The sequence below is a fragment of the Lipotes vexillifer genome, unplaced genomic scaffold (assembly GCF_000442215.2).
Source record: "Lipotes vexillifer unplaced genomic scaffold, Lipotes_vexillifer_v1.1 scaffold23, whole genome shotgun sequence".
NCBI lineage: Eukaryota > Metazoa > Chordata > Mammalia > Artiodactyla > Lipotidae > Lipotes > Lipotes vexillifer.
In genome coordinates this window covers 4,358,896-4,376,387 of record NW_006796283.1, presented here as the reverse complement: position 1 = coordinate 4,376,387, position 17,492 = coordinate 4,358,896, and the positions used below count along the sequence as shown (strand labels likewise).

The following is a 17,492-nucleotide window of genomic DNA, read 5'->3' as shown; positions in this document are numbered from 1 at the left end:
GCGCACAGAGCTGGTGGGCTCGGGGAAGGGGCCGGACGGCACCTTGGGCCCTGGGGGCGCCTCTCCACACAGCCACGCAACAGGACACGCGGCACTTGTGAAAACCTTCATTTGCTGACGACGCACGTCTACAAAGCAAATACCTGCTGTCCTCGGTGCGTGAGGTGGGTGTCCTCCGGGCAGTGGCCCCGGGCAGGGGCTACGTTGGGGTGCCCACGAGTCCTGCGGGGCCCTGGCCCAGCGTCTGCCCAATCACGGACGTCTCCAGGGGCTTGAAGCCCACGTTGTCCAGGGGGACCCCAAAGGCCAGGAGCTTCGCCTCATAGGTACGCAGCAAGTCATTGTGGGCCTGTGGGGACACAGAGGCCTCAGGGGAGGGGTAGCCGGGGCTGACCCTCGCTCAGGCCCACCCAGCCCCGTGGAGAGCTAGCCTTTACCAGGTGCTCACTACACCAGACCCAGACCCTCACACGCTTATTTAAATTTGAGAATCTAATTGGCTTCATTCACGGCAGCATCCAATCTAGTAAGCGGAAGGGTGCTCCGAGGAGCTGTACAAAATGGAGGCTTTTATGGGCACAGGAGGGCGGGACAAGGAAGTTAAAAGGGTGGGCACCTTCCCTTAGGGGAGGCAGGGGGTCTTAGGCAGATCACCTCCCACTGCTGATGGGTTTAAATTTCCACTCTAGGGAGAGGCTAAAACTTCGATTAGGTATTAAGTCTTGGTAGGGTTCACATAAGTGACTCCGTTTAGGGCCTGTTGTTTCTTTTAACAGTCCCCCCTTTTGATCAAACTCTTAGCCTGAGAGATATCAAAATGTTAAGGCATTAGTGCCGCTCACAGCTACCACCTGTATTATCTCAGCTTTTGCTGATTCTGTTTGGGTTTTTGTTTTTGTTTTCCTGAATCTCTGGGATTCACAGGTCAAGACTTCGGGTTCACATTTTTTAAGTCCGTCATTCCCCACGTCTTTTTCAATATTCCAGTCTTAAGGAGATCATTTGCTTGGTGGTTAGTGGCTGCGAACATGGATTTAAAGCTTTTGGGAAAACATAACGCACCAGGGGTATGATTATGATTATTATAAGCAGGACAAACCCCAGTGTTTGGAGTCCTCAAGGCCAAACCAATCAAAGGCCCCATGGAAGGGGCCATCCTTTTAAGCCAAGTGACTTGCCCAGGGATCTCATGTAGCTGAGTTTCCACCTCCCCAGAAGAGTTGGTCCACATGAGCAGGTGGTGATGGCCATGCACAGACACCTCCTGGCTCAGCTAGAAGACAACCAGAGGCTTTCCTTCTGTCGAGAACAACTCTGGCCCGAGTCTGAGGACTTTTATCGGGCACTACCCGACCACTTCATGTGCGGGACCTCGGATAACCCACAATGGAAGATGCCCCACCATCCCTGTTTCACGGCTGGGGAGACTGAAGAGGGTGTGCACTCAGAGCAGGACTGTGGTTTGAGTTCCTGGTCCCTTGCAAGCATTTCTCACTCAGGCTCAGCATCCCTGCCTTCTCAGGGATGACCCCCCTGCCTTGTCTACTGGCATCTATTCCCTTCCCCCATCCCAGAAATGCCGAGATCTGGGCAACAGCGCTGGCAGTGCCAACACAGACAGGGTTTCTGTGCCCCCATCCTTTACAAGCAGAGGTTTTTAAAAGGGCACATTTCGCCAGGCGGTTGCAAGCGTTTGAAGAGCTGATGCATGCTACGTGCTCAGAGCCTGGCCTGACGCAGAGCAAAAGCTCAAAGGGGCTCCTTGTCCCCGGCATCGGCAAGACAAGGTGCTGGGAGCTGAGAGCCAAAGGGTGAGGCAGGGCCGGGCTCCAGCACGACTCAGGGGCTGGGCCCTGGCCCTCACCCACCTCTGGGGTTCAGCCCTCCCCACAGTCAGATGTGGGTTACGAAAATTCCCCCAAGAATGCATATAAGTATCAGGGGTCCCCAGAGCACCTGGGGAGGCCCCTGTGGGCAGGGAGGGCCCAGGGGACTTGGTCACCACGGAGCCGAGTGCCCATGACGGGCAGTGCCTTCATGCTGGGGCTCCACAGCCCAGGGCTCACATCTGAGTCACGCAACCGCGGGGTGCTCACTCTCGGGAAGTGCGTCTGCAGGCAGCACTGTGTCTGCGTCCCCACGGGCCAAGCACTGACAGAGCTGCGGGCTCAGCCACGGAGCTGGGGACGCTGGGTGCAGGCACAGACGGCACCAGGGTCAGGGCACTGCACTCCCCAGCTGCAGGAGGCCTGTGTGTGTGGCTTTCACCAGAATCAGAAAGGCCTTGGAAGACATGCTTGGAAGACGTGGACGTGACTCTGAGGGAGCAAACCGCCCCAAACCGCCCCAGAGGCCAGGCTAGTGCCGTGGCACCAGAGCAAGGGCTGGACAGGGACACAGGGACAGCCTGCTGGACAGGACGCCACGCATGCACTGGGCAGGCCCCATCAGGGACACCAGGACAGCGTCGGAGCCATGCAGATGTACTCCAGGCCACCTGCAAGCCAAGTGACCCTGGGCAGGCGCAGACAGCCTCAGACTGTGTCAGCACCCAAAGGTAAAGATCAGGTGGGGTCCTGGGTGAGGAAGGGGCCTGAGGGAGGGGTGTGGAGCCCCGGGCAGCTGGCAGAACATGGGGGAGGGGTGGGGGTCTCCTCGCACCTTGCAGACCCGGGCCAGCTCGTACTGCAAGTCCTTGATGGTGCTGTTCTTTGATTCCAGAACGTCCTGAGGAAAGGAAGGTGTCAGGACGTCCACACGGGGAGCGGCTGGTGTGGAAAGGTCTCCAACGGAGACAGATCTGCATCTCCATAAGGAAACTGCCCAGATGGTGAGAAGGGGCAGCCTGGCCTGCTTCTGGGGCCACCCCGGCTGCCAACGCCATCCCAGGGAAAACCCCCTTGATCCCCCACCTGCCCTGCCCTGGCCCCCAGGCACAGCCATGGTGACTGCCATGGACGGGCCGAGTTTTTATCCCCTCACCCTGGTCGCTGGCAGCACTGGGTCGCTGGCCCAGCTGCAAGACCGGCTGTCCTTCCCAAGAGGAGAGCAGGAAAACCCTCCTCCCCTTTGTGATCCACACACAAGGGACAAGAACAGAGACGAGCCCCCAGACTCAGGACCGTGGTGACGCCGGCCCAGACGAGGCCCCACCATGAGGCTGCACTACTCCAGCCCCGAGGGCCGAGCCTGGGTAACTTGGGTCCTCCAGGCACTGCCACCCACTGAGCCAGGGCCATTGCTCCCCTGTGAGCGAACACCTGGTCTCAGCCAGAACCTTGGGCACGACATCACCTCGGACCCCAGCCCCCTCCTCCACTGGTGACGAGTCATCCTGTCAGCCCTGCCCACCCTCTCCTGCCCTCCTATTGCCATCTGAGGCCTGTAACCCAGGAGATCTGCTTCTGTGTGGATGAAGAGCAGGGGCAGACAGGGCCCTCCAGCGTGGAAGGACCTTCCGTGGAGTCACGGAGGCCAGCTGTGGTCTGTGTCCGTCTCCTAGACCCCCAGGGAAACCGTACCTGGGGCCACCTCAGGCCTGGCGGCTACAGGTCACCCAACTGGCCAGGATCCCAGAGCCAGGCCACGCTTCCCTAGCAGCACCAAAGACCCCTTGTCCGTCATCACCTGTTTTCTTCTGTGGCACATCCCACCCAGGTCAGGGAGCAGAGGGACAAGGCCAGTTCCAGGTAAGGTCACCACCAGGGGCATCAGGGCTTCTGCCTGCTGAGCCAGCGGCAGTGGCAACTGCCGTCCTGAGTCCTCAGCTCACCCTGCTGGCTTGTGGTCACCAAGGCCTCCTCTGTCTTTTTACTGCTGTGCCCCGTGCCCAGGACAGTCCCAGACCAGAGGAAAGCCACACACAACTGCAGACTCTCGAGTGAACAGACGCTCCAGCCTCTGTTCAGGTGTGACTCCCTCTGGGAAGCCTTCCCAGCAGCCATCACAAAGGCCACTCACGGCCCTGCATTCCCCCTGCCACGGCCTCAACCAGCACATCTCAGTGTCCCAGGCGGCCGGCGGCCGTGGCCTTGGCTGAGAGACTAAGCTGGAGTGGGCAGGGGACTCGGGCTCAAAGGTGCCGGGAGGCTAAGGAGAGGCCGGGGAAGGCCTCAGAGACACCAGGGCAGAGCCCGGGAACCTGGGGAGCCCGATGGCTCACACAGGCCTGGGCGCTCGGGCCAGGAAACCACAACAGCCCCTCTCCGAGGTGAACTGAGACTCTCCACTGAGGGACGGAGGCTGGAGCACAAGACAAGAGCCCCGACCGGAGCCCAGCCCGCCGGAAGCCCCTCCCCGCGGGCCCCTGGGACCGACCTCCAGCTTGCGGGACACGAGGGTCAGGGCCGCAGGGTCCAGGTTGGAGGCCGCCGGCACCTCACGGAACTGCGTCTCCTCCTCCTCCACCGCGGCGGCCAGGGCCTGCACCTTGCGCTCCAAGACGAGGTTCCTGAGGCCCACCTTCTGCTGCACCTCCAGGATGGCTGCGGTGAACTTCCCGTACAGCCCGTCCCGCTCCTGCTGCACCTGCGGGATGGGCCCGGGCTTCTCACTGGCAAGAAGGCCCTCCCGGCTCTGCCCCGAGACCACGGCACAGCACCTTCACCAGCGCCCGGCCACGGGCAGGCGAGTCTGAATCATCTACGCCGCCTGAGCCCCACTCTGTGACCGAATTAGAGGTGTGCGGCTGTCCACCTCATGGGCGGCAAGAGGAAACACCTCTGGGAAGGTGTCTCAGGAAGCCACGAGGACCCTAGTACGAGCTGCACAGACCCCCAGAGGGGCTGGGCCCAGCCCTGCCCTGGGTCTGGGCAGCAGGCTCGGGACCTGATCATCCCCGTGAGGTCCAGGGCCTCAGACTCAGCAGTGTTGGGGTGGGGGCCCCTTGGAGGTCCACTCCCTCTGCCAGCCCCAGACCCTGGAACACAAGTCTAGAGCGAGCACTGGAGCCACCCGCCTGTCCACCAAGAACAGTGTCTTTTTCATCTCCTTTAAGTTTTAACTGTGCACCATTAAACAATCAAGACTGAGTAAGGGTGTAAAAAGGAAAAAGTAAACACTCCTCAACCCCACTTCCCAGAGGCCACCATCTGAGCATTTGCTGGGACTCCTTCCAGAATGTTCTGCACTGCCATAAAAACACACATCACTGCTAGGAAGAGGAGAGGGCTGTGCTGAAACCCTGTAGCACCGTGTCTTTCTAACTACAGGATCGTATTCTCAAGATGTGCTTCAATCCAGTCCCCGTCCTCTGCTCTTTAAAACATGACGAGTCTGGTTTCTTAGGGGCGCTGCCTGCCTCCCCTGCCGCAGACGACATGCAGACGGAAGAAAAGGTGGCAGAGTCCCCTCCCCACTCACGCCACCTTGCAGCGGGGAGCCACGTCTCCCTGGTTGCCTACGGACCCTCCCCTCAGCTGCCCTCAGCCTCCGGGACCCTCGGAGGCCCCCTGAGGGTGCCTCTTGCTCTGACCGCTTACGGGATGTCCTTTCCACTGTCAGTCTGCGGCGGTAGCTGTGCTAACGGCTCACAAAGAGGGGGCGGCTCTGCCCTCGGCCAGGCCCAGGGCCAGACCCCGGGACCTGCAGGCAGGGAGGGCCATCTCTGCAGAAAAGCACATGCAGCGAGACACCTGCCTGCCACCCAATCACATCAGCGAAGACCTGGTGCCGGCGGAAGTGGCCCCTTGGGCACTGTGGGTGGGGTCACAACTCTGAACATCCCTCCCGGCAGGCTATCTGCACCCTAAACGTGAACCTTCTCGCCCAGCAGTTCCCCTGCTAGGAATCGACTTCCCTGAAAGGGATACACAGTTGCACAAAGACAAACTTAAAAGGATGCCTGTAACAGCAAAGGACTGAAACAGAGATTTCAAGTGTGACCCGATCGGAGAGACGGCACACAGGCCGAGACGAGAACACGGGCGCTCCAGATGCCCTCACTTCTGGGAAGCAGTGTCCCGACGCTGGGACACACAGCAGTGTGGGAGGGGAGTCAGGAAGCTCTGACCACTTGTGAGGACCAGCGCGCAGCCCCAGGGCCCCCCTGTTTTGCACCCACAGGCTTTCTTACAACGCACACATAAAGGTGTGGGGCTTAGAAACACACACACAGATGGAGAAAGCCCTTCCTTCAAGGGGCCAGGCCACCTCCACACTTCAGAGGAGAGCCCCAGGGGACAGCCATGGGCGCCACCCGCTCGCTCCCCACCAGGGACCGCCCTCTGAGACCCAGGCCGGCCGCCCACCGAGAGCCACGCAGAACGAGGAGGGCCACGGGACCTCCAGCTGCCGGAGCCGGGCACCCAACCCGGCACCCAGGCGTCCCGGGAGCTCGCCTGGATAAAGCGCTGCTCCAGAACCTCGTGCTCCCACTGCAGGCTCTTCAGCTCCTTCTCGGTGACTTTCAGACGGGCTTTCGTGCACTGGAGAGAAAAAGGGGGGTGGAGGAGAGAGCACTCCCGACTCAGGCACCCACACGATGCAGCTCCCGAGCAACAGCCAGGCCAGGTGAGCGTCAGAGGGAACCAGCTCCCAGGCGTGAGGGGCTGAGCCACCGGGGCGGCCCGCCAGGGCCACCCACCTCCCAGAACAGGTGCCAGCCTCACGTGCCCCAGGGCCACCAGGCCCAGGAAGGAGGGGCTCAGCGCCCCTGCCCTCCCTGCCCCGAGAGCCAGGCTCTGCTCTGGTCCTCAGGAGACGCCTCCCAGCCCTTCCTGCCCTTCCACACCCAGGAGGAGGTGCCAGGGAGGGCCAGGAACCGGGCAGAAACCCACCAGCAGCATCTGCTTGTCCCTCTCGTAGCCCCCGAGCAGCTTCCGCATCTCGCTCATCTCGTCCCGAGCCTTCTGCAGGGGGTCTGCCAGGCGCCTGTTCTGCGCCGACACCTCCAGCATCTCCTTCTCCAGGTGCCTCTCCTTCTTCCGCACGGCCTCCATCTGCTCCTGCGGGCACGAGGGGTGGGGGGTCGGCAGGCAGGACCAGGGGCTGCGGCCTGCAGGGCGAGGGCCGCGAGCTCCCCTGCCTGCAGAGAATGGTCCTGCCGGCACCGTGAGGACCTACATCTGTTTTATGTGCAAACACACAGTATGTTTTCACAGTTTTAACTTACTCTGAATTTTCTAGGGCTTCAGCCTCTGTGCAAATTGAGAGATTACACTCTGCTCATGACCCCCAGAGGACATCCTCCACGGCCGCCAGCACTTGGCTGACGATGACGCCCCTGCGGTTCCACCTGACCTTTGACATATCCCAGTGCATACAGGTGTATCACTTCCCTGCCACGTGAGGGTTAGGGCAACAGCCGGACCGCAGCCACGGCCGTAGCGGGCAACACAACTTGCGAGCTTCGATCAAGGGCAGCTGAAGGGCAGGGTCAAATGCTTCTACAAGCAGGGGTGTCGGCCCAAGGGGGCCGGGCACTCTGGCAGCACCTTGAGGGAGTTGATGAGAGCCAGGCTGCTGAGGGTGATTTCATTGTAATAGTTCCTGAGGTCCGCGAAGGCCTCCTCGTGGCGCCGCATGAGCGCGCTGATCTGGCCGTTCCTCCTCTCCTCGACCTCGTGGATCTCTGTCTTCCTGCGCAGGTCGAGCTCATCCCTAAGCATCCTGATCTTCTTGTTGTACTTGGCCTCGATTTCTGAAAGGCAGCAGCACACAGAGCAGCTGAGCAGAATGCTGGCCCTGTGGGTACGAGAAGAGATGGCAGCTGTGCCCAGGGCCGAGAACACCCACCAGGACGAAGGCCTCACCAACAAGCTCTGCGGACAGCGGGACGGGGCGGGGAGTTTCTCCTGCTCTATGGCACCAGCACACACACCAGCCTGCCCTCCTTGCCCGTCGCAGGCACTGCTAACCAATCCCTGCCTCAGGGATCCCAACAGCCGAGTGTCACCCAGTCCCAATGGGCTCTAACCACGGCCAGCCAGCCAGACTACGGGCTCTATCAGTAAACCAAACAGACTTCCGAGGTTGGAGCCTCCGCAGGCCGTGAGACCTGGACACTGCCCACGAGGCTGGATAACTACCGCCTGCTTCTAGGTGCCGCTTCGTGCCTGAGGGTGTGGGCGGGTACTGGGTGGTCCTCACAGCCTCCCACCTCTCATGGAATAGGGTGTTCTGGGATCCTGAATAGTCCACCAGCCTCACTTTGCACGTCTGAGCTGTTTTAACTGGTTTATGTGCCCGGTTAGCGAGCGCTGTTGGGCAGTCCCTTCCTGACGGGAGGGGCTCTGGGGCCGTCTTACACGGAGCGCGGGAGACGCTGACCTCGCACCTGCCGCTCAAAGTCCTTGCGCATCTTGGTGATCTCCTCGGCGTGTTTCTGCAGAGGCGGAAGTGGCCAGTCACTGGAGGTCAGACGGGATGGGACAGACGCCGGCCCCTCAGCCCAGCCCCTCGCCTCACTGGCAAGGAAAGCCCGGCTCAGTAAACCTGTAGGGCTTCTGCTGGGCCCCCCGCCTCTGAGCTCATGGACCCAGCCCGGAATAGCCCGGAATAACAAGGGTCGGTAGGTAAATTCCACATTTGATAATGCACTTCCCTCAGCGCAGGTCACCTCGGGGCTGCAGAGAATGCTGACAGACATCCCGGCCCCTGGCCGTGCCCAGCCCTTCCCACCCTGCCCAGAGGCTGGACGGCAGGGGCCAGACCCACACAGAGCTGCCGGCTCCCCGCTGTCAGCTAACCTGCTTTGGCTTAGAACACCGTTACAAATTATTTTAATAGACAGTCATAAATTCTGAATAGAAAGCTTAAATTAGACTCCAGAGCAGTGTTTTCACTCAGAGCGGCACTCTGACCGTGTACCTACTCCACGCCCAAGGCCTCGCATAAGCAGAGAGCCCGCACCGCTGTACTTGTTGGAAGGCAGCCCACTCTGTGCTCCTGTCAGAAAGACCAGACCGCCCTCAAGCGTCCAAGACTTCAGCTCCCTCAAGCTTCACGGCAAAGTCTGCAGTGTTACTGATTTATTTCCAGATTCAGTTGAGGCTGGGCCGCCTCCAGACATACACAGAGGCAAGTGCACTGACAAAGTCTTTCAACCCACAGCCAGGAACAACCTCTGAAAACCAAAGTTGGACACATCCTCCCTTTGCCCACGCCCTCCAGAGGTCCCCAACTCAGTCCTGTCCCCCAGACCCCTCATTCCTCACTCCTGGGGGCCGTGGCACTGGTCCATCCCCAGCCCTTCTCAGGGCCTGGTCTCCCCCAGCCCTGCCTTCCCCCCACCCTTGCCCGGGTATCACCTTCTCAATGAATTCCCAGAATGCGTAGAAAAATGCAACCACCCTGGTTCCCAGCACCTTCCTGTAGCACTAATGCCCGCAGACCTGCGACACAGGTTTGACAGTTTATTTTGTCTTCTGTCTCAGGGGCAGCCTCTCCATTCTAGACCATCAGCCATGCGTGGGCAGGCATTTTGTCAGCCCCATCCTCTGTGTCCCCAGAGATCAGAGCTGCGCCTGGCGCTTAAGAAGGAATTCCAACCTCCACCTGGAACCCTGCCGCCTCCCTCAGAAAGGACCAAAGAGTCTCAAAGGTCAGCGAGGCACTTGAGAGCACAGCTCACAGGACAAGCTGCTGTGGCTGCCGAAGGGCTGGAGGGCTGCTCACTTCAGGGGCCGCGCGCGCGTCTCTGGGGTCAGCGGTCAGCAGTATGCGGAGAGGGACCCTGAGCTGGATTTCCCTCTTGGGAAGCCAACCTGTTGCTCAAGCCTGAGACAGAATTCTGTGTCTGGACCCCAAACAGGGCTTGTTTGGCTGCATGCTGCTGCTACTGTTGTTTAATATTTAATTGCCAAAATGCAGGAGTTAACATACAGAAATATGAATTCCCAGTTGGGGTGCATCCCGAGGCGCTCACGGCACGCCAGCACCTACCAGCCTCAGGTTCTTCACCACCAGCTCGCCTGCCAGCTCCTGCTCCTTCAGCTTCACCTGCAGCGCCCGCATGTCCCTGCACATGGCACCCTCCTGCGCGCGGCGCTCCTCCTGCGCCAGCTTCATGACCACGGTGCCCTCCGCCTTCATCTCCATCAAGCTGTTCTGATGCTCGTACAGCAAGTGCTTCACCTTCTGCTTATAGACCTGCAGGCGGGGGGAGCACCGCCGCTCACCTGCTCTGCCCGCTCACCTGCACGCACATGCCCACCTGCACACACCTGCCCACCTGCACGCACATAAAAAATACCCTCAGTTCCCCACGTCAAGGACACAAAGGGCTGTGACTCCCAAAAGCAAAGGCGAGACGACGCCCCTGGCCCCCGGTCCGGCTCCCCTGCCCACGTGGCAGCTCCTATGGGGACAGGCCAGCCCCACGCACCTTGACCTCCGCCTGGTGCCGCTCCTCGGCCTCCTCCATCTCCCGGCCTCTGTTCCTCAGCTCAGCCGTCTTCTCCTCCAGCTGCCTCCGCGTCATCTCCCAGAAGGTGTGGATCCTGTCCCGCTCCAGCTGGAAGTAGCTGCGCTCGACCCGCTCACGGTCCAGCTCCTCCCGGATGCGGCCAATGTGTTCCACCACCTGGCAGGCAGAACAGGGCCAGTGGGGCGGCCGGGGCGGGCCACCTGCCGCCAGGCGAGGGTGCACGGAGAAAGGCCAGGAAGAAAGAGGGAGGGGCTGCTCTCACCTCACAGTAAATCAGAGCTAAAAGTGAGAAGTTAAAGTAGGGGGCTGGGAAGGCTCGGGGACAGGGGACGTTCAGCAAACAGCAGAAATCTCTTGTATTTGGCCAAGAGTCATAAAATGATTATATGCTTTTATTCCTTCCTGGGGATTCACACTAAAGAAATTTCTCAAAAGAACACAGGAGCTTTCCGCTTAAAGATATTAGCTACACCATTATTACAACAGCAAAAGAATTAAAAAGGAAATGATCTAAGATGCTTTTAAGTAGGAGAATGGTTGGGAATTCCCTGGCAGTCCCGTGATAAGGACTTCACGCTCTCACTGCCGGGGCCTGGGTTCAACCCCTGGTTGGGGAACTAAGATCCCACTAGCCACACAGCACGGCCAATAAATAAATAAATAAATAAATGGGAGAATGGTTGAGAAATTAGAGTATATCAGCTAGAAGGTTATATGGCCCAACAACACAAAGATATGAGAATGATGTAAATATGTTCACAAAACAATGCAAAATGTAAAAAACCTTTCACCTTTAAAGGTATACGTTAAGCAAAAAATATACAAAAGCAGTAAACCCGAAACAGTCAGGATGCTTTGGTCCAGAGCCAAATGCAAATCTGCAAATAGGTTAAAGGAAAAAAAAAAAAAACAGGGCCACCAGGCCGGGACGGGGCTGGGCTCCCCAGGAGGGAGGTCTACAATGGGGTCTACTGTGTCAATCAGACAAAGGATCTAAGCCAGGCTCCTCCCGACTCTGACTGGCTCACGCTGGACGTTCCATCACTCGATATCTAGATTTCTTATAAATATCTGGATTTCAAGCTTCTCTTCAAAAATCAGCAGACAGACAGCTCTGGAGCCCAGGGCCCACAGGTTAACATGCAGCGAACTGGCCGCAGCTGCCCTGAGTCTCTCACTCCTGCCTGGGCCCTGGAAGCTTCCCAGGTGTCCACGCTTGGAACACTGGACAGCAAGGCTCTGCTCTGCAGACTGGCCACTGCCATGTCACAGTTCTGCCCCCACCGGACAGGAGAAAATGGGGAGCCAAGAAACAGCCTGACGGCTGGGGCAGCGCAGTGGGTAAGCCGTTCACGCGGCAGCCTGGGGACCTTTCCAAAGCGCAACCTGACCCACCACCCTCTGCGGACACTGCCTGTGACACAAAGCCTCTCCACCGCTGTTCAAGGGCCTCGGCCCAGCTCTCCAGCTTCAGGTCTTATGCCTGTTTCAGTCACCTTTCATTTCCTTATCTTAAAACCATCAAAAGTAAGTAAGGGTCATTAACGCTCACAGGAGTGCATGTCAGACGCTCCCAGGCCACACTTGCTCTCACAGTTTGCACACGTTTCAGGAGCCTTGTAATTGAAACTGTAATTATATAACCATGTTCTCTAGCCCTTAAGTTCATCAAAGTGAACAAGTGGCCAAAAATAATTCACAATGTTTAATGGTAAATAAAACAAATGAGAATGCTATAGGTGTATGTACTATGATAAGAGCTCTGTAAACATCAGCTGCTTACAAAAGATAAGAATGAAAGAGAACCCAGAAAATTTAAAACAGCTTTTATATCAGAAAGACATTTCCTTCCAAATTCCTACTACCCTATAAAAAAGTTCACCCATGTGCCTGTACCGCGTTGTTTTATAACACGTGCTGTGCTTGGGCGTGCAGGCGTGGGAGGGGCGTATCCACGTGTGCACAGGGCAGCAGGAGCCAGGCTGAGGGGAGGTGCACGCAGAAGCGGAGGCAGCGGTCTGAAAGAGGCTCCTAGGAGAAGCGCGGAGTACCAAACCCATCCCACCCCAACTCAGCGCCGGTCCACGGCTCAGGACAGCCCGCTCACCTGTTCCTTGCTCATGTCCTCTGGAGCAAGACCATCAACAATCGGGGTACCTTTGGCTTTCCCTTTCTTCCCTTTCTTTTTGGGCGCCTTTGGTTGAAGAATAGATGGTTGGGTTAGAGTTCACCTTCTGGCTGGCTGATTCCCTCCTGGGGCCGCTTGGGAGAGGAATTCCTGTTCTGGAACGTCCATCTGACTGCCCGCTGTCTCCTGCTTCCACCTAGACCACATCACTCTGCGCTAAGGTTCCCCACCGTTAACCACAGGCACATTCTGTTGATACCTTTGAAGCAGCAAGGAGAAATCTGCCTTCTCAGAAGAGAATATTGTTTTCCCTCAGAAAGGAAGGGAGGGAAACTTGTTCCTTAGTAGATAGCAGAGACCTCCTTGGTGTGGATGCAAAATCTACTCGGCCTCAAAAAGGAAGATTCCCCCATACCACACTGTCAAATGCTACCACACTGGCTATAATGCTTGGCAAGCACCATAAAGAAACCTGCAGTAAGCTGTTCAGTGAGTGTAGGGAGAAGTGCCTCACAGCAACAATCAAAGCTGGCAAGATGAGGGTTCCTTCCCTCAAAACACAAAACCTCAAAGAACCCTGGTGGAGGGAGCCAGAGCAGACTGTGGCGCTCGCCGTGGGCTCTGTCAGTGGGGCGAGGCCGCTTTTAACAACTTCAGCAAGGTGCCAGATGAGACCTTCCACCCTCACTCCCCTCCCGAGGGCCACTCAGCAGACGGCCAATTTCCTTCTCCTTCTGCCTTTACTTCTCCCAAGTTTCTGTGGCCCATGCTTGTGTGTACGCGCATCTACGTGACTCAGTAACATTTTTACTACAAAAAAAGTTTTTGTGGAAATCTTACAAAACGTAAAGAAAAAAAGGGAAATCACCCTCTACTCCCACAAGCTAGTAAAAGTAGATGTATTCTGGTGGTCCTTCAGAAGACCCATCCACAGAAATCTTCACTCCTAATACAATGCCCTCTTTCCAATCCCTCTACTCCAATAAGTCCACCCCATCAGAAGAGCCTAAAGGTTTGTCACCACCCAGCATCAGGGACAGTCAGCCAGCGGCCGCCGCCTGGTAGAGCCCCTGGGGCTCCCGCACACAGAGGCATCCTCCCTGCCTCCCACAGCTGATGGCCACATCTACCTGGAAACTGAGTTACCGACAACCCCTACATCATGGCGGGGGTGGGGTGGCGCAGCTGTGAGCCCTACCGCAGAGAGTGGCAGGGATGGAGAGCCCCAGAGGCAGCAAGCTCCCGCCTTGCTCTGCTCAGTACCGGCCTCACTCCTCGCGGGCTCTCCAAGGAAACAGCAGTTCCTCTACCCTGAAGCTCTGCCCCGAAGGACTCCACGGGCACTGGACACGCTGTCAGGACCCTCCGGTGTAGAGGGTCCTCTGACCACCGTGGTATGCCCCGGGCTCTCGACCCCAGAGACTGCAGGACCTGTGTCTCCCAAGCCCCTGCCACGTGAGACCCTAGGTCCCAAGGATCTCATCAATGAGCCTTCCATTCCAGGTAGGAAAGCCCCTCGACCCAAGCTCTCTGTTCTGGACGCCGTGCACACCGGGCCCTGGGTCTCGGGGGCGGGAGAGGCGGGTGCTCTCTGACCACCCACCCCTGTGAGCACAGGATCCTGGAGAGCCCAGGTCTCTCAGCTCCAGGTGCGTGCGGGGTCCGGCGTCCGGCGTCCGGGGTCCGGGGTCCAGGGTCCGCAGCACCCTGGGCCCTCCCCGCTGGGACTCCACGAGAGCGCCAAGCCCTCAGTTCCGGGACCCCAGAGCTCCAGGCCTCCCGCCCCGGGGTCTTCCTGCGCACAGGGCCGGCCCCCGAGCCCCAGGCACCCGGCGCGGACCCTACCAGACTCCCACCCCTCCTCACCATGGCTCCAGAGTCCCGGCGGCCGCGACCCGCAGACCAACGCGCCAGCCCAGCCCGGGCTGCGCGGTCTCCAGGCAACCGCAGCTACATTCCGCGCGAAGTCTCGAGGACCCTCGCGAGAGTCCGCCCGAGGGGTCAGGGCCCGGCAACGGCGGGAGCGCGTCCCTAGCAACGCGCTGGGCTGAGTCACTGGGTTTGGGCCGCAACTGGGCGTCATCCACAAGCTAGATTTCCACGACGCCCGTGAACGCGTTCGTTGCGGGACGTGTCTTGTTTATTGCGGGTCCTCCCCACTAGAACTTAAGCTCCATGGAGGTGAGAGGAACTGTTTCCATCCACTTCTTACTTACTGTACGTGCGTGCGGGTCCTACAGTGCATAATTTCAGTGAGTGAGTGACGGGAGGGGCCGGAAAGATATGCACCGCGACGTTTTCCAAATTAGATTCAAATTCAGGCTGAGGCTGTGCCGCTGGGCCCACCCCACCCCCACCCCCACCCCCGCCCATCTTTGAAGATTCCTCCCACCTGAGGCTAGAAGATAGCTGGGTTTCCACAAACGCTCAGAAGAAACAAAAGTAGGGAAGAGAACATGTTCCAGCTGGGTCCAAAGTTTAGAAATCAGCAAGTCTCCCCGTCGGAAAAACTAACAGCCCTTTGGAGGGACTGTATTGCACAGAGCCGTGATTTATTTATAGCAGCCCTGAGGCCTTTGTGAGGTCTGGTGGTGTCACTGTGCCTGGGCAGACAAGAGCCTGAGCCTGTGTCAGAAACCTCTGGCCTGATAAGGGTCTTCTCCCCTAAGGTGGGGTCCTCCCAGAGGGGTTTTGGCAAGTGAGACAGTGCAGCTGGGTAGCACAATGGAGTAATGATAATTATTTAACACTTACTTTGCAGACCCAATATGCTAGGTGTCTCATGCTGACTGGCTTTTTGCTTTAGAAGCCTGGATGGGAGTCCTGAATTAAATAAGTGCATTAACAATAATTCCTTTCAACAAAAAGGGCAAAAATAGGAGGGTTAGCTCAGGATAATGAGACAGGATATTCATCTGTCACAAATCAACAGCACAGCGTGGTTTATCAGTGTGCACTGCAGAGACGCATAGTTCAGGGAGGCCTTGCTGCCAGCTCTCTGGGCTCCCAATAAGACCCACAGCGATCTGTGCTTTTCATATATGAGTTCAGATTTTTAGAAAAGAGCCTTTTCTTCACATGGATGGCTTGAGATACTTTTATTCAGCATCAAGCTGTGCATCTCGGAAATCCAGATAAATGGCATCTGAGTTTCCTGTAAAATCAAAGACCAAATGTTAATACATACAAACTCATTGACCTATGTCTAATACCTGGCTTTTCCTAACACCCACGTACCTAGTCGTCCAGGTAAACTGCCTCAGACCACAGCAGCAACTCAATGGAGGCCTGGATGTTAGGATAACACAGTGCTTAAGAAGACTAGACTCTCTTTTAGAGATAAACAGTGAAGTATTTACAAATGAAACGACATAATATATATAGGATTTGCTTCAAAACAACCCAGCAATGCACGGAGGCATTGAAAGTAAAGAAAAATCTGGATCAGCCATGAGTTGGTAATCGCTGAATCTGGATGATGGTTCATGTAGGTTAACTGTGCTAGTCTCTCTACTTTTGTTTGAAAATGGATTTTTTCCCTTTTTTACTTTAGTTTAATTTTATTTTTTAATTGAAGTATAGTTGATTTACATGAAAATATTTTTAATGAAAAGTTAAAAATAAGCACTGGCCTCTGGAGTCAGATCACCTGCTGTTTACCAGCTAGGATGCCCTTGACAAGACTCCGTCTGTATCCATTTATTCATATGTCAAATGGGGATAATTAATAAACACCAATACTGTTACAGTTACTATGGCTGTGTGACACCTTGCCCCCAAATGAAATACAGTGACATCTGTTTTGCCCATGAATCTACAACTTGGCTGGGACTCAATGGGGACAGCCCACCTTGGTTCCACGTATTACCCCCTGGGGGTGGCTCAAAGGCAGGCTCTCATGCCTGGCTACTGGCTGAGACCTTATGTCTGGTTCATTGGCTATTGTGGGCCAGAAAACACTCAAGTGGCCCCTCAAATGGCCTGGGCTTTCTCACACAGAGTGGCCGGGTTCCAGGGGAGCCTTCAGAAAGAGCTGAATCCTACTTAAGACGCAGCCTTGGAAGTCACATGGCATCAACCTGCCACAGTCCATTGGCCAGAGCAGCCACAAGCTTGCCCAGGGTCGAGCAAAAGGGGCACAGACAGGGAATGCAATGCCTTGACGGGAGCTGAATGTTCTGGAAGCCACAGGGAATCAGAAATACTGCTCTGACCATTTTGAGACAATACAAATTTCCACTTCAGCTGAGTCTGAGCAGCCAGTGCCGACCTACTGTCCTGACCTCCTTATGTCCCCACCACCCACCCTGTAGCTCAGCTTTGTCCCCAAGGGGCTGACCTGCCTCTTGGAGTGGCACAGAGTGCAAACTGCAGCGGCTTGTCCTCGTGGGTCACGAGATCATTTTAGCAGTTTTTGTTTTCGTTTGTTTTGTAAACTAAAGAAAAATGGGAACTATTAGCCTGCCTCACTGACTGACAGTTTCAAAGGCCATGGGCTCCGTGTGACTGGAGCTGGACTAGGTGGTGAGGCCCTTCGTTGGCTGAAGCTGTATGGACAACCTGCCTTTAGGAGAGTGCTTTCCTGCAAACACCAAGTTCATACTCACCTCCCTCCTCTGCGGATTTTTCCACGCCCAGCTGGGAACAAACTGTTTCCCTGATGCTTTTCTTTGGTTTGTTTAGTCTTTGTGCAGACCATGGGCTTGCATTTGGATCTTCTGGCTTCCAGCGCCCGGCTGTGGCACCCTGGTCGGCTGCCTACCCTGTGTTCAGCTTCACCTGGAAAATCAGGATCCCGTCTTCTAAGGATTCCTCAGGAGAATTAATGCACCAAGGGCCTGGCACAAAGCCGCATTCTAGGGCCTCGTGCAGGGTCCAGCGTCTGGAAGTGGGGCTCCATCGAACCGTTTGGTGCTCTCAGCACGCCCAGACCCTGCCTGCCTGCTTGCCTGTCTTCCGGGGGGGCCCCCTCTCTGCCCGCCTCCTTCTCCTGACCTC

At 57.0% G+C, this 17,492-nt stretch overlaps 1 protein-coding gene across 1 annotated transcript; it reads right to left on the bottom strand.

The window, feature by feature from the left end:
- Window positions 1–199: 199 nt before the first annotated feature.
- DRC4 (dynein regulatory complex subunit 4) lies at window positions 200–12,556 on the bottom strand. The gene is made up of 10 exons (XM_007468460.1): window positions 12,474–12,556; window positions 10,325–10,522; window positions 9,883–10,089; window positions 8,269–8,323; window positions 7,434–7,639; window positions 6,777–6,944; window positions 6,339–6,425; window positions 4,318–4,527; window positions 2,662–2,727; window positions 200–349 (listed from the first exon to the last, which is right to left on the bottom strand). The coding sequence occupies exons 1-10, from the start codon at window positions 12,486–12,488 to the stop codon at window positions 200–202; spliced, it is 1,362 nt and encodes a 453-aa protein (XP_007468522.1). The 5' UTR covers window positions 12,489–12,556.
- Window positions 12,557–17,492: the final 4,936 nt, after the last annotated feature.